General features: G+C 37.7%; 1 protein-coding gene across 10 annotated transcripts in view; it reads left to right on the forward strand.

Moving 5' to 3' along the window:
- EPS8 (EGFR pathway substrate 8, signaling adaptor) overlaps positions 1 to 21571 on the forward strand; it is a 197409-nt gene that overhangs the window by 154374 nt on the left and 21464 nt on the right. For all 10 annotated transcript variants that reach the window (XM_061204962.1, XM_061204960.1, XM_061204968.1 and 7 more), the window contains 5 exons: positions 4430 to 4578; positions 7234 to 7417; positions 12251 to 12384; positions 16148 to 16247; positions 17079 to 17222. In XM_061204962.1, coding sequence (XP_061060945.1) covers positions 4430 to 4578; positions 7234 to 7417; positions 12251 to 12384; positions 16148 to 16247; positions 17079 to 17222 — 711 coding nt within the window. The remainder of the gene's footprint in view (positions 1 to 4429; positions 4579 to 7233; positions 7418 to 12250; positions 12385 to 16147; positions 16248 to 17078; positions 17223 to 21571) is intronic.

Consider the following 21571-nt stretch of genomic DNA (forward strand, 5'->3'; position numbering starts at 1 on the left):
TGGCTATGGAAATAATCCAGATGGGAGATTATGTTGTTTGGACCAGGTAACATTGGAGGTGGTGAGATTTCATTCTGGTTATTTTTTTTTTAATTTTTAATTTTATTTATTTACTTTCTTAATTTTTTTCTTTTTTTTGGCTGCGTTGGGTCTTCGTTGCTGTGTGCGCACTTTCTCTAGTTGGCGGCGAGTGGGGGCTGCTCTTTGTTGCGGCGCATGGGCTTCTCATTGCAGTGGCTTCTCTTGTTGCAGAGCACAGGCCCTAGAGCATGTGGGCTTCAGTAGTTGTGGCACACGGGCTCGGTAGTTGTGGCTCACGGTCTCTAGAGAGCAGGCTCAGTAGTTGTGGCGCACGGGCTTAGTTGCTCCGCGGCATGTGGGATCTTCCCGGACAAGGGATTGAACCCGTGTCCCCTGCATTGGCAGGTGGATTCTTAACCACTGTGCCACCAGGGAAGTCCCTCATTCTGGTTATTAAACAGAAGCAACAGAATTTGCTGGTAGGTTGGAAGTGTTGTATGAGAGTCCAGGATATCTCCAAAGTTTTGGCTTAAGACTGGAAGGATGGACTAATTATTAACTGAGATGGGGAAGACTGTGGGTAAGACAGGTTTGGGTCAGAAGGTAAGGAATTCACTTCAGACAATGTCAAAAGTGACTTATATCCAGATGGAGAAATTTGCATTGGTAGTTGAATGTATGAATTTGGAGTTCAGTGGAGAAATCAGGCCTAGAGTTATAAATCCTCTGCATGCAAAGCCAAGAAATTGGATGATGTCACCAAGGGAGTGATGATAAATAAAGAAGAACAAGGGCTGATGGAGCCTTAGGTAATTTCAGTGATTGGAGAGTGAGAAGAACCAGCAAAGAAGAGTGAGAAGAACCAGCAAAGAAGAGTGAGAAGAAGCAGGAAGTCAGGAGAAGAAAAACAGGAATATCACGGTAGGTATTCTGTAAGCCAAACGAAGAAACTGTTTCCAAGAGGAGGAATTGAGATACTCTGTCAGGCATTTCTATGGTGGAAGCTGACTTACCTCCATGTCCTGTAACAGTAGTACAAAGGCAAAGAATTGTCTTTAAGGAGGTGACTCCAAACAGGCAATTTCTGCTATTATCCAATTGGCGGGAACTTCCTCATATGGCCATCCCTAACACCAAAGGCATGTAGTCTCCACCAGAGTGGCTATGTGTCCATCTAAAATGTAGGGGCTTCTCTTTCTAGAAGGGAGAAGAAGAGAATGGATACTAGGGGGACAATTATCAGTCTTTGGGAGGCCCATATGTGCCAGGTCTAGTGATATGTACATAATACAGATTTTCTCCCAGAAAACTCCCTTCTTGCACATGTGTTTTTTTACATAAGGTATAATTTTTGAAGATAACAAAATGGTACGTTGGGAACAATTCCTTTCGTGAAGGAACTGGATGTTTCCATGAGTTTGTCCAGCAAAAGGTTATACCACTTGTCTCATAGGCCGGGATCCAAGATACACATTTTCATTTTCTAGATTTTCAGTACCCAGGTATGCTCTTTTCTTATACGTTTAATGAAATAGGTACAGTAATATACTTCCCTTCCCATTTTCTATTTCTTATATTTGCAAACGGTCTAATAGTGGTTTTTCCAAGCTAACATATACCACCATCTTGTCCACAGGACAGCTGGGAGAATTAGCTGAAATAACATTTGAGTGCAAAAAGAAAAGTGCTGGGATTTGGGAAAAGCACGGCAACAGAAAGCAGATGGAACAGCTGTTGGCCTTACACACAGACAGATTCCAAAAGAGACTGGGCTGCAAATCACCCTTTTCTACAGTTCCACAAGACCACAAATTTGATAGGTCATTCCTCCTTTTGTGGAGAGGGCAAGTGAGAGAGGAGTGGAAAGAAGGCAGAATCTCTTTCTTTTAAATACTTCTCGGAGGACAGAGTTTCCTATTTGATGGGCCAAGACAGGGATGTGTAGACTGGTTTTGAATGGTTCATCCTGTCAAAAGAGCAAACGATTGCTTTGTAGAATAATAATAGCAGTAATGATAATTGTTAGTAGTGTGATTATTTCCATGATTTTTGTTAAAGGGTAAGAATGGTAACTGTGAAGCAGATAAATTTCACTAATTTGATTTAGAGCATATGAAGACCATGGTCATTGAGTTCTTTAATCTTTATAAAAAATGGAGCAAATTCAAGCATTTCTCATAGATTTTGCTTGATTATCAGAAAAAAATGAGACAAAGGATCCAAGTAACAAAAAGGGATAAATCTCATCCTTCTTTCCCCAAGGGTAACTAGACAAGACCTGAAGTAGAATATGAAATGAATATTGCTTTCAAACATAGGAAAGGACGTAACCTTATCAGCATGAATGTCAGAACTGGGTGATAAGCAATTGGAAGGTGAAAGTCCGAGCCTACATCAATAATTTATGAATGCTTCCGTGTGCTGTTGCTATAAATAGAGTATCCGATTTCTACTTGTTTAGTTATTGTTGAAGAATTGTTGCTTTTTAAGCTCTTTTAAAAATTAGATCAAGGCCATCCATATGCAAAGAAAGTGATGCTAGCTCATTAACAAAATTTTTATTCTTTATTCTTCAACACATTTGATACTTAGTTTGAGTGTTAGGAAGTATTGTTTATAAAGCAGTTTTTGCCACCTCTTCTCATTCCTTTCACAAGTCTTTCACAGATCATAAGTAGATATCTAGACATTACACAGAGTAGAACTATAAAATAGTGGGACTGGTTTCCCTAACACACAAAAATTAGTCTTTGTGATCAGGCTATGTATCTGAAAACATTGCTTTATTTTATATTTTCTTTTCTCAAAAATGACTCCTTATTAATGGTCTCCCAAACATAGTACTTCTATTGCTTCTTTTAATGTTCCGTCTGCGGAGTCCCAGACATTTCACTTGGACAAGAGAGATGGAAAGGAACATTAATTCAGGGCCTGCTACCAGTCAGACAAAATTTAGTGGCTTTAAACCTTGTGAGTCCCTCCCTGTATCCTCAGCATCTCCACGCAAGCGTACCCACAGTACACACGCAGGCATATGTGCCTACTTACATTCCTCAGAGGGAACTATGGCCCATAGCTTTTTATTTACTTTCCTTAGTTCCATTCCCTAGTCCCACTGTTAAACCAAAGATCTTTAATATTTCTTTATTTCCTTACCATCCCTGTCAGTTATTCCTGCCTATTTATTAGAGCTTATAGGGCTTGGACATTAAAAAAAAAAAAAAAAATCACTATGCCAGGCTTTCAGGGTAGATTTTGTTCTCAAATAAGCGTCTACCCACCTCCTTTATCCTTCATCTTTTCTTTCACTTATTCTCATTCATTCCCCTAACCCTGTGTCTTCTGCAGTTCAAAGTCAGATAAGTTTTGGTCCAAGTTCTCAAGGGAGGAGAACTGAAAAATAAGGCCCAAGTTACAATGGCATGTGTAGCTGACATGCATGCTTGAGGAGCCCAGGGTGCCTCAGAGTTACACTGTGGGGTTAAGAAGGGCTTCTCAGAAGAGGTGGTACCCGAGGAGAGCTCTATTTAAAATGATGAGGAAGGGCCTTCTAGGGGCTGGGAAGCAGCATGTGCGAAGGCACAGAGGCATAAAACAGCATCGCAGGCTCAGCACACCTGGATGGCTGGAGAGGAATTGACTCTTGGTCTGGAGCCATTCAAAAATAAATCCCTTTATTCTTGTGCCGTATCTCTGGGAAGGTGAGATTTTTATAGAAGGGCTCTGGTTTCTGCTCTAGGAGATTACCATTCCTTAACCAGGAAATAGCCCCTGAGTAATAAAATTGGAGCAGCTTTCAGACATCTACTTATCATCATTTTGCTTATCAGAGAGTTGCACCTGTTTATTTGTTTTTGCTAATCATTAAGTTATCTCTTTTAAATCAGGGCAATTTCCTAGAATTAAATTCTGGGAAGAAATACCATAGATTCAGAGGACCAGTTTTCATCTTTCCCTCACCCTTCTCTCTGGAGCCCTTTATTTTTGTATGTCTTTATAGGCACAGCCATAGGCTTAACTCGAGCCTTGTTTCTCCCTAAAGTACTCGTTTCTGGAACCATATTTTTCAAGTTTGACATAATAGATTTTCCAGTAGAAATACATATATTTTTTTTTAAGGCAGCGATCGTTAAACCACCTGACTTAGAATTCTCTGGATAGCCATTAGTACTTTCCAGGGAAAGTACAGTCATATGAAGCCAATAGATAGATCCTGTGAAAGTTGTTAAACTATTAACTTTTCATTTTAGATTATTAGGCACCATTGGGCTGGAAAGATCTGGATGAAGATTTAATTTGAGTATATAAAAACTGCTTGTTTTTATCATGGGTTTTTTTATCTACACATTTTGAAAATGTACAGATAATCATCATCTTCTTGCTAAAAAATGATTTGTTGCCATTTTAGGTTGTGCAGGCAACAGGAGGTCCTGAACTAGCCAGTTCAGTACTCAGCCCCCTACTGACAAAGGACACAATCGATTTCTTGAGTTATACTGTCAGTGTCGATGAGAGACAGCTGTGGGTGTCATTGGGAGACTCGTGGATGAAAGCCAGGTAAACATATATATGAGTCTAGCATTTAATACCTATAATACTTTAAGTATTGTTCTTTGTTTAGTACATGAATCTAGTGAGAGATTTATTTAACCTTCTACGTATGACGGAGTAGGTGTTGTAGATGAAAAAGGCTAAACCCTTAAAAAGCTGGAGGTCTAGTGGAGAACATAGAAGTGTGCAGTGTAAGATACGATGAGTACCAGGGGTGACTTATAAATAAACTGCTGTCACTTGGCAAGATGGAGCCGTCAGGAAGAGGGTTTAGAGAGGAGGGTGGTTAGCTTTCAAAGAAGAGCTGGCATGTAAAATCAACAGATAATAACACTAGTAGGTATATGTGTATAAACAAGGGTGTACATATAGTGTTTGCTAGGCACTCTTCCATGCACTTTACGTAGGTTCCATTTTTATGCTATTTTACAGGTGAGGGAACTGAGGCAAAGAGAGGTTAAGTAATTTGCCCAAAGCCACACAACTCGTAAGCGACAGACCTGGGATTTGAATCCAGGCAACCTGGCCCTGAAGTAGATGTTTGTAATTATTTTGCTCAGCTGCCTTTCAGCAGGATGAGTAGGATTTCCACAAATACGTAGCAGGGAAAGGGCATGCTCAGTAGAGAGAGCAGCATAAGCGAAGCCAAGAAGCAAAAAGTCAAGAGAATGGAGCGTGAATGTGGGTTTAGCCGGAGTATAGACTTTGGGTAGTGGGGGATTGTGGAGAATGGGGGGCAGAGGAATAGTGATGAATGAGGTGTACAGAGATGAGCAGGGCTGGGTTCAGGCTCCCAGTGCCATGCTAAGGAGCTGGAGTATGGTTCTGTCTGTAGGCTGCGGAGAACCAATAGCTTTGTGAATAGGAGTGTGACACAACCGGACCTTCGAAAGATCAGTCTGGTCATTGAGTCTAATAAGGACATGGACAAAAGTTACTAGAGGCATGAGGCCCCTTGGGACGATAATGCACTAGTAGAGGTTCCTTATTAATCAGCATTCCCTGGGACTAGAGCCATGGTGGTGGGAATGGAAAAGAGTAGGGGATAATTTTAAGAATTGTATCTCGTCAGTAAGGTGACTGTGGAGAAAGAAATCACTAACAATTGCAGGATTCAAGTTTGCTGAGCCAAGCAAGTTATAAAAATATTTCTCATTTCATTATATGTGATTAAATAATTTCTGCTTTCCTCATTTATTTGACTCTTTTTATTTCTCTCATTACTTAGAGTAAATCATTCAGTATGGTCACTTGGAAGTTTGTCTTTGTAATGCTTTTAGGCTAGCCTGAAAGTAACGGACCAATTCATATTTTTTTTCTGCTGTTTTTCTATTGAAATATATATAAACCATTCCCACTTATATTTTGGACTTCGGCAACTGCTTGTGTTGGAATATGGTTTACACATGGAGTGGTTTACCAAGCAGAAGATACTTTAAGAGCACTGCAGTTGTTGCTTTTTTAATTGAAAATGTTACCTAAATTTATTTTTGCATATTATTTATATATTAATGTAACATATTGTATCATATTTATATATCATACTATGTAAAAACTGGTTAAATAGATTTCTTAAATCTATTAGATTTATGTAGGTTATGATTTTATGGTAAGCCTAGGTAGGGATCTTTTCATTTTTTTCCATAAACCCTATTAAATGTATCAGATCTCATAGTACTAAAATAGTTCAGGATTTTTAATTTCTTTGTCTTGGATCCTACCTCAAAATGAGAAAATTAATGACTATTAGGAAAACTACATCAAAAGGAATTCATATTGTTAGCCCTTGACGTGAGAAAATGGTCATTTCAGATCCTAATCATTTAGAGTATTAGGAAATGAATATACCGACTTAAAAACTCATAAAGATAAAAAAGAATCATAAAGGAACATAATAACCTGAATCATTTCATCACAGTAGAAGTATAACCTGAAGAATTAAATCATGTGTGAAAGATAAAACAACATATTTTAGCAGAGTTTAATAATGTCTCTCCCAGTTATTTTTGTGGTTCCTGAGTGATTAGGAGCTTATAGGAATAAGTCTCAGAGTTACTAAGTAATGAATGGGTCATGATTATATTACAGATTAGTACTAACTTGATTTTACTGATGAAAACCTAGCTGATCCATTTAATTTATAAAATCAGTAATGTGCTTCATTTTAGGAGACTTCATAACTTAAAAGATCATGAGCCTTAAGAATATTGTCTGCTGTTTGTCTTTTGAAGAATACATCTCGTATCAGGAAGCTTCACGATGACGGGAGGGGAGTGAAGGGAAAGATGAGGATCAGAAACTACTTGATGCTTTGAGAAGCTTATGTCCTGAGTACTTACCAGCCTTCTATCTTCACATTCCTTTCTCAAATTGTCGAAGACGTATATTTATGTTAAAAGGTTGAATTAATGGAGAATTGAGGCAATGTAGTGAAAGCAGATCATAAAGTAGAATTCAGCCTTCCTTTCATTTTATCAGCATCAAGTACTAGCATAAACATGTTTACTTTCTCTGTTTGGATAGAAAGAGGGCAGACTAGGTGTGAATTGTTTTTGTAGTTATTTGTTTTTGTTTTTTTGTGGCTAACCTTACTGAAGATCGTTTTGAGCATGGAGGTGTTTCTTAATTTTGCTGTTCGTATGTCTTAATGTCCTTCTGCAGAGCAGAGTGGCCAAAAGAACAGTTTATCCCACCCTATGTCCCACGGTTCCGCAGTGGTTGGGAGCCCCCGATGCTGAACTTCATGGGAGCATCAGTGGAGCCGGATCTCTATCAACTGACTGAGTCTGTGGCAAACGCAGCAGAACAGCATCGCAAGCAAGAAACAAAAAGATTATCCACAGAGGTAGTCTTTCAATATCATCTTTTTTTTTTTTTTAAACAACTTTTTTTTTTTTTCTTTTTTAAAGATGTTTTCTGGCTTTATTTATTTATTTATTTATTTTTGGCTGTGGTGGGTCTTCGTTTCTGTGCGAGGGCTTTCCCCAGTTGCGGCAAGCGGGGGCCACTCTTCATCGCGGTGCGCAGGCCTCTCACTATCGCGGCCTCTCTTGTTGCGGAGCACACGCTCCAGACGCGCAGGCTCAGTAGTTGTGGCTCACGGGCCTAGTTGTTCCACGGCATGTGGGATCTTCCCAGACCAGGGCTCGAACCCGTGTCCCCTGCATTGGCAGGCAGATTCTCAACCACTGCGCCACCAGGGAAACCCCAGTATCATCTTTTGTGGGAAGTGCAATAATCTGTGCGTTCTCGTGTAATTCTGATTGTGAGTTCTCACTTTACTGATCTGAAGACTGTTCTCAAATCAATGACTAGATGTCCTGCTGCTCTAGTTACGTCTCACCTCTTTGTCATGGTGACAGTTGCTCTGTTTCCCTGTGAAGCCCAAACCCAGCCCCTATCACACCTCACAGCCTGCCAGCTCTCCTCCTTGTCCGTCGTATCAGTGCTCTTGAGCCCTGGTGATCCCGTCCTTTGGACTGTGTGCTTTCTCTGCTTATCAGGGAATTGCCCCACTGCTGCTTGGCCTATTCTTTCTATTTTCCTCTCCTATCATCAGACCCTCAAGACAGTTCCTTGGACCCAGGACCTTTAAGCCCCTCCCAAGCAGCTCTTTCCTGAATGTCCCATTTCTTTCTTTCTTTCTTTTATTTTGTGGCCTCGTTCTAAACCTCCCGAAGTCCTATCAGCCTGGCTAGAAGGCCAAAGCTTCTCCTGGACTCCAGTCCCAGGTCCAAATGATGATTTATAACACTATTACATCCTGCGGAGATCATAAAATATATTGTATCTTTTATGATCTTTAGTAAACTTTAGATGGTGATTTATTGGGGGAGCAAATCGAGGGATTGAAATTGGGTATGATGATCTCTTCACATTCCTTAAAAATGATTTTTCTATGGCAATTCTTGTTCGGACAGAAAAGAAAATTAAACGCTACCTAAAGCTGAACCACACTGAGCAGGATGGTCAGAGCCCAAGGAGTTAGATGAATGAGGTCTAGTTTGAAGAAGCCACAGAAAATTAATGACTAGGTCCTCCTTGAAGTCCTGTTCATTTCCTTTATTTAATTCCTTAGATTAATCTTCTCCGATCCCTGTGGGTATTTACAATGTGGCAAATATGATATCAAGGAATGAATTAGGCGACTAGAGTATATCCTCACTTTTAGGAAGAAACATTTATATAAATTAAATCTCTTAAAATCGTTTCTTTTGACAATAGCCATAGTGTTATAGAAGATTGGTTAAATTCTGAAACTTTAAAAATAAAGCAAATATACTTCTCTGAAAGTCATCTTTTTCTACTGGAAGTGTTTTTTCGTCTGGCTGCATATAATGGTACGGGTGGATTCTGTAACTGCCCTTCCCTCTAATTGAGTGGTTAAGAAAGTGACCTCACAGTTCTGGGTGCAGGTTAGCAGACATATGTCCCTAGCTGTATTTTATAGTTCAGACCTCATCACAATGAATTTTCCTTCCTTGTAAAGGGCAACTTTTCTACAGGAAAAAAATGTAATCAAACATGAAATTATGATACACTTGCTGTTGCTATAGTTACAGCTGAGTATTTTCAAATCATAGAAATTTCTAATTTACAGTCCTCATATCTTAAATAAGAAAATATATCCACTTTATAATGTATGCCTCAGAAATTCACTTTTGTGAGTTCTTTTTCAATTTGTTTATTTAAAGAGAGAGTAATGTGTTCTGGCTTCCAGTGTAAAAGTTTGTCTACTCTCAGAGAATAAGTAACTTTAAAAGAAGAATTATTGAGAATTCTTCCTCGTAATGAGTTGTCATTTTCCTGTTGTAAACTATTGTCCATTTTATGGCTTAAGCACTTATTCAGAGGTTTGAAAAAAATGAATTGAAAAGCACCTGCTAGCAGTTCTATGGGATTTTATACCTTAAGATTTTGTTGGAAAAGAGACCAAAGTAATGGTGACTTAAAAATGTGTAACATGCAATCATCCCCAGAAGAGAGATTTTATTATACTTTATTGCACCTATAATAAATGCATTCAGAACAAGACCTGGGTGATTCAGGATCTGGTGGCATAGGTGACAAGGCATGACAAATATGGGTGGCAGCACTCAGCTTCTTTCCTTCCTCTGAAGCAGCAGCCACCCTGAGCAGTGTTGTGTAGTCATCAGTTAGTCACTTGTCATCATTTCTCTCCTCCCTTCTAATATTCCCAGTCACTCTCAGGACCCGGTGACTTCATACTGTCTGACCTCACTGTTATGTTCAGAGCCAGGCGGAAGGTATGGGTGATTCTGTTTCCTCAACTCCTCCCTTTTATAACAGCATTTAACAACAACAAAAAAATGGCCTGATCATGTAGTGCCTCTGGTCTCTCCTAGGGAAGTGATAAACTGAATTAATTAAGCCATTTGTTCTTTATTTTATTTTTTAATTCCAGCTTTATGGAGGTGTAATTGACAAATAAAAATGTAAGATATTTAAAGTGTGTATCGTAATGATTTGATGTATGTATACACTGTGAGAGGACTCCCCCCCATCTAGCTAAATAACACATCCATCTCCTCACATATTTATCTGTTGTTGTTGAGAACATTTAAGTTCCACTCTCTTAGAAGATTTTATTTATATACTACAATGTCATCAACTATAGTCACCACATTTTTATTAGATCCTTAGACCTTATTCATTTATAGCTGAAAGTTTGTACCCTTTTACCAACCTCTCCCTCTGTCCCCCACCCCCAGCTCTGGCAACCACTTTTCTACGCTCTGTTTCTATGAGCTCGACTCTTTCTTTTACATTCCACATATAAGTGATATCATGTGGTGTTTGTCTTTCTCTGTCTTTCTTATTTCACTTAGTATAATGTCCTCAGGATTTATCCATGTTGTCACAAATGGCAGGATTTTCTTCCTTCTCATGGCTGAATAATATTCCATTGTATATACATACATACCACATCTTACTTATCCACTCATCTGTGATGGACACTTAGGTTGTTTCCATGTCTTGGCTATTGTGAATAGTGCTGTAGTGAACCTTGGGGTTCAGAATTCTCTTTGAGATCCTAGTTTCATTTTCTGCAGTATTATACCCGGTAGTGGGACTGCTGAATCATATGGTAGTTCTATTTTTAATTTTTTGAGAAACTTCCGTACTGTTTTCATAGTGGCTTCACCAATTTACATTCCCACCAACAGGGCACAGGGGTTCCCTTTTCTCCACATCCTTGTCAGTGCTTGTTCTCTCTTGTCTTTTTGACAATAGCTATTATCAGGTATGAGGTGATATCTCAGTGTGGTTTTGATTTGCATTTCCCTGATGATTAGTGATGCTAAGCACCCTTACACATACCTGTTGACCATTTGTATGTCTTTGGAAAAATGTCTTTTTAGTTCCTCTGCCCATTTCTTAACTGGATTATTTGCTTTTTGCTATTGAGTTGTATGTGTTCTTTATATATTTTGGATATTAACCTCTTATCAGATATATGATCAGGTATATGATTTCTCCCATGCTATAGATTGCCTTTTCACTTTGTTGCTGGTTTAAGCTAAGGTATTTAAATGGTAAAAGTTGTTTATCTGTATTTGTATGTTAAGTGCAGTCTCCTGATATACATTCCACAGGAGTAATATAATGTGGGTACTTTGACATCAATAGCAGTCCATTGGAGACACCTCACCTACACTGTCTGTGGATGAACTCAGCCCTACTCCTGCCAACTTTGTCATTTGAATTAACTACAGTAAATGTGCATTCAGAACTTTTCTAAAACATTCCCAATTTCAAAGATTTTGTCCCAGTGAATCCATAAACAATTGAAATAGCCAAGGAATTCCAACGCTTTAGGGTCTGTTGTGCATCCACCATAGTTCATTTTACATAAGGAAACAATACAAAATTCATAGATGAACTTTTTTGGTTTGTTTCTTTGTTTTTGCCCCATAGCTTTAAAGCCATGCTGCTTAATGGGACCCATAGATTTCGGTTCTCCCTCCTGGTAGCCCATTAGGCTCATGTCTGCGTTGTGTTAACTGAAAAAAGAAGTGACTCCAGCTTTGTCTTATCCTGGACAAAGTACTTTCTTTTTCCTTATCCTGGACTGTCAAGATCAATGTGTTTTTGCGTTTCTGTGTTTTCCTTAACAGTAAATCTGATAATAGTGCTGCCATTTAAAAAAAATTAAAAATAGTGTCCATGTACATTTAAAAAATGAGAATAATGAGAGAGGGTGGTATAATTTTAATGCATAGAGTTCAGATGATTTTCATGTGATAGTATTTACTTTGCTAGGGTGGTAAAGGTCTGTTTCTTAAACATAGAAAGCAAAAGTTAAGGTTTTATTGTTAACTGTTTTTAAACCAGTTTTATTTTATACAAGCTGTTAAAGTCTGCCTAATACCAAAATCACCTATTACTGAAATACCAGAGGAAAGAATTTATTGCTTTTATACAGTAAAAGCATTGGTTATTTCCTGAATTAAGATTTAGTCTTTGCACTAATTACTTTTCTTATTATAAATAGGTCTTTGACAAAAGCCCTCATTTCATAATTTATTAACATATAATGGTCAATCACTTGAAAATGAAACTGACCACAATGTAGTGGAGGGTTCTTGTTAACTGACGTCAGTGCTCATTCAAATAGTATTGGTGATTCTTTAATCTTTCCTCCTCTGTCTTTCAGCACTCCAGTGTATCAGAGTATCCTCCAGCTGATGGGTACACAGTATTCAATAACATTTATGGAAGAGGGCCCCATGTGGACCAAGGGGAAGCCGCTGTTGCTTTTAAGCCAACTCCTCATCGCCATGTAGATAGGTAACATTTCATGGGCATCATTTGGAGAGCTGTGGATGATTATCTCTGGTTTAGTGCAAATAGAGGTGCTAGTGTCTGCACCGTTCACTACTCCTTTGAGCTTTCCATCTATTAATTGTTTGTTAAAGTTTCAGTTGTTCCTTTATAGAGCTGGCTTTGATGAGCAAAGTCTCCAGTCTATAATTCTAACTTAGTGCAAATGCCATTGGATGACTTTCCATTTTTTAAAAGATGCCTCTGTCAGAATCTGTGAATTAAGAAGAAGAATTGTTTTGAAACTCTCTAGTTTGTACCAGATGGTCTCTAAGGATCTTTCCAGCTCTGTAACTTATAAAGGAAATAATTTCCATCTTTATCTCCCCCAGTAAAAACAAACAAACCTTCCTTTAGATAGAAGTATTTAAACTAAGTATAAACTGAATATTTAAACAGAATCAATGCCTTATTTGCCATTTTTACCATTTCATTTTTTATATTCACTTTCCAGTTTTACATTTCATTTATTTTCCCATATTTTTCTCTCTCCAAAAATTCAATATAGGCAAAAATGGAGAATTGAGATGGGGAAGAAATAAATTGAATTGAAATAGGGTCACTTTTTCAATCTTGTTTGCAGTGTCAACTGCATGTGAGGTTTACGTAGAGGCCAACCCATACACATAAGAGAAAGAAAAAAGGTGAAATATTGATAACAAGGATATGGGAGAATGATCATTCAGATGAAGTGGAGTAGAGAGCTTGTCCTACCCCACTTTGAGGTACTTTCCTACCTCAAAGCCTGTCTTACTATGAGTGTTACATGCCCTTAATTTCTCTTCCGTATATTCTTTTCTTAATAGAATCTAAAGAAGGTGGGATTTAAAATTTTGGTTTTTTGTCAGGAATGATAACAGAGGTAATACTTAAGTAAAATGATGTGGAAATTATACAGTTATTATTCTAAGGACACCAGTAACGTATTAAATTCAGTACAAAGAAAAGTCGGCAATGAATAATACATTTTGAAAATGCCAACATATGAAAGAAGTTTGAATTGTAGATTCAATTTTTAGGAGATACAGGTGAAAATCAGTTTTGAAGTTTAAAAATTATTTCATGGAAATTCTTCTTGAGAAACTTGTTCCTCATCCTAGTACTTTCTTTTTCCTTTTTTTCTGTCTTAGCTGTCAGTATTCTAGAAATTATTTCAGATTAGTGAAGGAAATTCCATGAAGGGATATTCAAGTATATAGATCTTAAGACTGTCAATATTTAGCCAGAGAAATAATTTTTTTTAAAGGAGTAAATTGTATATCTCAGTTGCCTTTATGGGTCCAATTTCTCCCCTAGGCTATTATAATAGGAACTGGATAGTTTTAATAGACACCTGGATCATTGATGTTGCTAAGAAAATTTGTCATAATTATTGCAAAAACTGTCTGAAAGTTCTGGTCTGATATGTAATACAGAGGTTTGGAATTTGTTTTTACAATAATTATTATTCATCTTAAACTCTATTACATGCCAGGAATGCAGTAAATACCATATGAAGTATATTCACTCTTCAGTGGAATTACAGTGTCATTTAGGGAAACCACCTATTGAATTTAGCGCCCTCACCTTTGATGGATTATAGTTTACTGCTATTCAAAAGCAATTCATGTTTTAGAGAAGTCTCAGATTATTGCCATCTCTGTGTCTACTCTGTATCAGGTGGGTATCTATAACTCCAAATCAGAAACGGAGACCATGCATTGTGATACATTCTAGATCTCTTAAGAAACTTTGGTACATCTGAAAAATTACAAGGTGTGATTTTCAGATTGATAACTATGGTCAGTGTCATACCCACATTTAATCTATAGAGGGCAAGAAACTATAAACCATAAATATGTGTAAATTCTAAAGCACTTTGTAAGTGCATGCTGGGCAGTCACTTCTGAGACATGCAAGACAGCAAAGACTTCAATGAGAACTACAGTCAGCTTTTCTTTTAACCAACCCATTGATTCATATACACAGTGGCAGAGAGTTATTCTTCCCTTTGCTAAACAGTACATTCAACTCTCTGTTATCAGCAGTGATTTGGACAGAAGAACAAGAGGGAGGAGAGAAAGATAGAAAACTGAAGTTACTACTGTTTTGCTAACCTTGGAGTGATTGAAACACGTTTATCCCCCTCAAATGAAATTTTAATGGAACGTGATCATATAAAACTAGAGATAGGGGTAGGAAATCCGTGGAACACAGTTTAAAATTTATTATTATTAATAATATATAATAATTATTTGGCCATAATTTCACTTTTTCCACATTTTCTTAGTTTTTTAATATACCAAAAATTGCCAATATGGTTTACAGGCTATGATTTTCCTTTGTTCCTGTTTCTCTTCTCCTGGAGTTACTATCCAAGAGGTAGCAGATTACCTATGATGACAAGATATACTGTGCCCACAACTGTCCTGCAGGCTCCGCTGTGACTCAGTATTCCAGACGATCTTGGTGGGCAGCAAGCAGAATGGCCACTTGACAGAGGAAGGATGACCAAACATCATTAGCGCCTTCCTGCTTTTTCTCTTACAGAGGAAATGTGGGAATGTAAATGGAGGAGAAGATTAGGGAGTAAAATTAGTTAAAAAATAATTAAAGTTATTATTTCATTATTGAAATGAAGAGAATATTATTACATTGTTGATATACCAGGTTTTATTATATTATATAAAAATATTTTAAAATTATGTTGTTAAATCTATTAATGGTCATTTAATGATTAAAAGAAGTATTTTGTTTTTAAATAAAGTTTTCTTTTTAAAAAAAATACACCTGTTCTTACTCTTAAAATAAGTTTATAGTGAATTAATTAATTAACAAATTAACTAAAAAGTGTTATTGCTCTTGTACTTAATCCATACCTTCCTTTGCAATTTGGATAACTGGACAAAGCCTTCCTGAATATTGACACTTAGTCATAATTTTTTCATATATATTTGGTTAATGAATTGAAGACATTGCTTGAATTAGTGAAATCAACATATAATTTAAATTACCACTTTGGACATTATCTTTTTTTTTTTTTAATTAATTAATTAATTTATTTATTTTTGGCTGTGTTGGGTCTTCGTTTCTGTGCGAGGGCTTTCTCTAGTTGCGGCGAGCGGGGGCCACTCTTCATCGCGGTGCGCGGGCCTCTCACTGTCGTGGCCTCTCCTGTTGTGGAGCACAGGCTCCAGATGCGCAGGCTCAGTAGTTGTGGCTCACGGGCCCAGTTGCTCCGCGGCATGTGGGATCCTCCCAGACCAGGGCTCGAACCCGTGTCCCCTGCATTGGCAGGCAGATTCTCAACCACTGCGCCACCAGGGAAGCTCTGGACGTTATCTTTAGTCTCCTTTAATTTTATGAAAAATGGTAACATTGACCATTATCCTGGTTCTTTCATGGTAGAAATGCTGGTCAACAAAGCAATATCCAGTATTTTGGATATTAGATTTAATGGACAAAGAATTCATAGATTTGCATTCTAGATTTGGCTTAGCACTAACTAGCTTTGTAATTTTGCATTATTTAGTTTTACTCTAGCCAGAGTTTGTTCATTTTAATGGTAAAATCTTCAAAATATAATAAAATTAAGTACTCATATTCTATAAAATATAATAAAATTAACTACTATCTAAATAACTTGTCCAAATGGTGTCTGGTAGGCATTGGCTTGCCTTAGTGTTTTACTTCTGCTTTCAGCCTTTAGGAAAAGCTAGCAGAGTGATTATCTTTTTTCTCTCTTTTTTAGAAATTATGATCTACAACCCAAGAAATATGCCAAATCCAGGTATGACTTTGTGGCAAGGAACAACAGTGAGCTCTCAGTTCAAAAGGATGATATTTTAGAGGTAATAGAATTTTACCTTTTTTATACTCTTAATAAAGTGGATTTATTGTATTCCTTTTCTGGTATATATCTAAACCTTCCTCAAAGAAATGCTAGGGTCAAGAAATTATTCTTCAGTGTTATTTTGTTTTACCAAGGATACACAGCATATTATAGATACCTATATCTATTTAGGCGGGGTAGCTGCTTTATCTGTATTTTTGTTTCTTTGCAGGGTGGGGTTGGATTTCTTGGCTTACTTTGCCCTCTTCCTTCTTCTGGCCTTTATTCATTCTGGAATCAAGGCTGGTTATCACTTCAGATGTAGATACACCATAATATTTTAATAAGAGAAAACATTTCCTCCTTCCTGTTTTAGTACCCCTGCACAAATGTAACCAGCAGTGAGTGTGCTAATGGTTTTGGGAATAATCTACCATGACTCTCAAATTTCTTTCTTCAGTTATAACTGAGACTTCATCTTCTTTAATATATAATATGGCATAGTTACAATAGTAAAAAAAATGTTTTTATACCTTTCCTCTCTGTTCTAAGGATGGAGACAATAGACCTTTTCCAAGTAACTCATCTTAAGTACTTCAAATACCACAAATAGCTAAGCATTCTTGGGAGGTAACATGGACCTTGGGTAGAGTGGTACCAAAGCTGTTCTATACTAGTAATTGTAATTCTTAGTGTAATTCCTGGCAATCATTTAACCCACAGTATATTGATGCTGAGTCAGCGTATTAAAAGTGAAACCATTTTCTTGGTCTAAGAATAAAAATCGAACTTCCTTCATAGTTCGGTTTTGGTACAGAAATGCCGCCTTTATTTTCTTGCATGATGACAGATCCTTGACGATAGGAAGCAATGGTGGAAAGTTCGAAATGCAAGTGGAGATTCTGGATTTGTGCCAAACAACATTTTGGATATCGTGAGGCCTCCAGAGTCTGGATTAGGGCGTGCTGACCCACCTTACACGCATACCATACAGGTAATTACAACTTTTGAGCAAAATTTAACTTTTTCGAATTTTCAAATTCATCTTTCCTAAACAGGACTTAAACACTTTTTATGTATTAGTCATTGTGAGATTTAATTGACTGCATAATTTATACCTTCTTCCTAAGGCAACGGGGGGACAGTGGCTAGGGACATAAGGAAGAATTATACGTGTGTTTTTCTGATTTACTTCAGGAAATTGCTCAAAATGTTTATCTCAGTGACTGTTCCTCTGAATGCTATTTTTTTCTACCCTATAATATTTTTGACATTTGGAGAAGTAGTATTTCTGCCTCTTTACTCTTACCCAGAGCCCTCCTACCCAAGGGGCCTGACAGAGGATGGCGCTGAGGCAGTGGCTGGAGTGTCCACCAGTTCATCTTCACCAGCCTTTGCTCTCATCCTCTATATAGACTTTGATTATAGCCTGTTTGCTTTCAGCTTTCCAACTACCAAATCCTAATCCTTTTTTAAAAACTACCTTCACATGGCAGACCCTCCACCCAATTTTCAGCGCCATTATCTTTCTTCAGGTGTGGTAATCACAAGAGACCAGGGCCGCCGCCATGTGCTTTTGAATCTGTGACAGGATCTCTAGAATCAGACCTGCCAGCAGAGACAGAATGGATGGACTGTCCCATGCTTAGCCTCTGAACCTGTGGTAGCCACTTTCTCATGCCCCCAGGAAAATTCTTTTCATTTTCAGAATCTTGAGCAAAAGATCACATCTGACCCCATAATAATGTCATAAATTTGAGCAGAAGCTGAAACTGCATAGAATATGCAGTGAAATAGTGACATTTCATGCCTAGGCTTAGTAAAATACAGACTGTCCAAACCTAGAACTGTGGTCATGTGCTGCTATGACCATTCTGTAAGGACTTCTGGCTCCTCACGGCATTCAAGCCCAGTGCAGGTCCTGCACTTATCCAGAGAGACTTTTGGCCTTATTAGAATTCAAGAATCAAGGAAACATTTAAAATAAAGGATTGATGTACAATTTATAGATCTTGATAACTTAAAGTGGTGGCAGTGGGAATTCTGTTTGCTGTGCTTATGTTTGGGCTGGCCTGATGTGCATATATATTATGTACTTATTTTATGTTCATCATTTGTCATTAGCTGTTGATGCCAAAGAAGGAGTTTGAGTTATTCAAGGTATGGTCTACTCCATTTCCCATGGATTTTTGAAGTGAATTTTCTAACTTAGACTTAAAACCTTTTTCTTTCCTAAGTTCTTTCTTTTCTGATTTTTGTGATGTGGTTACCTGACATAATATAGGCTTCTGTCTGGTTTGTAAATACCAATTCTTTGTGTTCTTTCCTTTAGAGGTTTTCACTGAATGCCTTAAGCAGTGTTAAAGAGTGTATGCCTAAACCAGTGATGGAGTGCATACCCTTTGAGCTATATGAACTGTTTTTAATATTTAACTCATGATAAACAGTAAGAAGCACTATTTACAAAGGATATCCCTAGTCGTTGTATGTGAGCAGAAGCCCAGATTTTATATATAAAATGTTAGAAACACTTAGCCAAATTTGTTTTTATTTATGTGCATGGTTGCTAGGAATGGCAAACTCCCATAAAATAAGATACCTAAAACTTGCAAATACTAATGTGAATGCTAAGTATTCTCCCCGCCTGAGATTTCCTAGGGAATTTAACCTCTCTTACCTTTTCCTGTTTACTGTTCAGTCTTGTTTTTTTCTTCAATTTAGATTCCCGGCTTGGGCCATAAGTTGACTTTTCTGTTTAAATGTTGCTTCTGTGTAAAACTGAACCCAAACTATTAATACATATCATAGGTAGAGTACTTTTTGAGAACATAAAATTATTTCTCCTTTCTTGAACAGAGCCTCAGCTTATATTTTTGTCAACTTTGGCAAAACCAAGAAATTTTTTAAGTGCTCACAAGTTTCAGGAGTTTGTTTGGCTACTTTATGTAAATAGAAGCTTGTAGGGATTGCTTGTTCGGGCTGTTTCCTTTTAAACGTTTCAACACTATCTGACTGTCTGCTGAAATTTTCTGGATACAGCTCTAAATGCAGTGATGTACGTAGAAATGTGTATAGAAGCTGTGTGTGTGTGTGTGTGTGTGTGTGTGTGTGTGTGTGTGTGTGTTAGGTTGAAAGCTCTACTTTTAAAAGGTATTAAAAACAATCTACTCTTTAACACCTCCTGAAATATTTGGTCTCAGCCCAACAAAACCACCAAAATCTTGTAAAATTTTAATAAGCAAGCTTGAGAATCTGCTATCTGTTATCTGGCATAAATATGACTCTAAAAGGATTCCTATTCTCAAAGCATATATAACACACCCAGGAAAAAATGACTAGATAGAATAAGATGGAAAAAAAATCACTCTCAGAAATATATGCCAATTATTTTATATCTCTACAACAGCCTTACCAGACACTTTTATCTAAAACATCTAAAGAAAAATCCTGCGGCTTATTTCAGAATGACAATAAAGATACCACCATATTTCTATAGATTCCGGTAATCCTAACACCCTAATCTCATAGAACTCCACTGGATTACAAACATATCAAAAGCGATTCTATGTCTTATTTATCTTTTCATTCATTCACCCCACAAATATTTATTGAGTGCCAACATCTCGCACTTGATGAAAAGAAAGACAGAAATCCAAGGACTGAGCAGTTCCTCCATTAAAGCCTGCCTCCCAGAATCAAATATCCAGGCCGTCTGCCCTGGCTTTGCCCCTCCCTTTGTGTTTGTGTATCAGGAGCAGTGACCCTCTCTCTGCTCAGAAGTGGCTGACACTTTTCACCCTGTCTCGTCCATCCAATGACATCAAAATTTTACAGAAGTTTAAAGAAACTTCTTACAAAAACATTTTGGATCCCTGTACTGTACTGCAGAAAGATACTCAGACTGTATGCCACGTCCTTTAAGGACTTCACAAATACTAGTATATTTAATTCCTACAACAACCTTGTGAAGTAGGCACGTTTTATATATGAGGAAAATTAGGTACAGAGAAGTACCTTGCCCACAGTCACACGGCCGCATGAAGCCAGAGTGGGGTCCCAGGACTCTGGAATCAGAACCTATGCTCTGATATGCTCAACTGTCATGGGGAATAGTGCTTAGAAAAGAGGCGCTAAATTCCTTAACTTGGAATATCTGGTTATCTTTAATTTACAATAACCTTTTGATGTTCCCAACTACCTGCCCTTTGTTACAAAACTTCTATATAACCTGGCTTCCCCACTTGCCTCCTCCGAGCAGTTCTCTTAGGGTTACTTGAGATGCTGCCTCCCAGGCTTGAAGTCCTAAAAATTCCTGCTGAATAAAACATAACTCTCAAAAAAAAAAAAAAGACTGATATCCCATTTTGTACAGACATACAGTTTTTCACCGTATGAATGCTTAAAGTGACACTTTCTCAGAATAGGTTTACCTTGCACTGTACTGTGATCAAAGTTGATCTGATCAGTCATCACCCTTGGAACTGGATTTTTGCTTTATGCCTCCATCACTTGGGTTTCATTAATTCTTTCATTTTTTAATCATTTAAGAAAATAATCCAAACTATGTAATTCACTTAGAAAGTAGGCTTTTTTGGAATGGTGGGCATAAGGGAATTAGATGTGAACGATTTCCACGTAGCATCTACAAGTCACCAAATTTTAAAAAGCCACAGACTTAGGACTGTTAGTTTCATACACTTACATCTCCTGTAAATAAATATGTAGAAATAATGGCAGTTGCTGGGGGAAGGGCACAAGAGCAGCCCTTGCCTGCAGTTCACACACTGTTGGTTAGAGATTCTCTGCTGTTGGCAGGGATGCTCATACCTGGCACCAGTCGCCAATAGGTGTTGAGTTGCCACCCGATGTCCCTGCGAGTCCAGGCTATTTAATATCCTCACATTTGGAGTGATTTTTAACAGCTCAGTAAAGACTACCGTTCCCACCGAAAGTGTTTTTCCCCAGGGTTTCAGCAAAGTTTTAAACATGAAGGGGAGGGAGGTAATCAAGAATTTTCGAAAGATGTGGAACATAAAAAAAATAGATTGGTTGAAACCACAGGGACAAGGAAGTAAATGTTTATGAGAGATTATGGAGAAATGAAGATAAATGACATATCTTTTGATGAAGATTCTGTTATAGAACATTCCAGGACTTTAGAGTACTTTTGCTGGGCAACACATGGACATCCAGGGTGCTTCCTGCCCACCTGGAAACTACCTGCCACATCAAGTTTCCTGATATGTCTTTTGACTTGATTCCCTGACCTCTAGCACTTTGACTGTTCATCTACCAGAATCACCCTTTTGCCAACGTAGTTTCCCATGTCGTACACCAAGAGCA

The sequence above is a fragment of the Eubalaena glacialis genome, chromosome 11 (genome assembly GCF_028564815.1).
Source record: "Eubalaena glacialis isolate mEubGla1 chromosome 11, mEubGla1.1.hap2.+ XY, whole genome shotgun sequence".
Taxonomy (NCBI): domain Eukaryota; kingdom Metazoa; phylum Chordata; class Mammalia; order Artiodactyla; family Balaenidae; genus Eubalaena; species Eubalaena glacialis.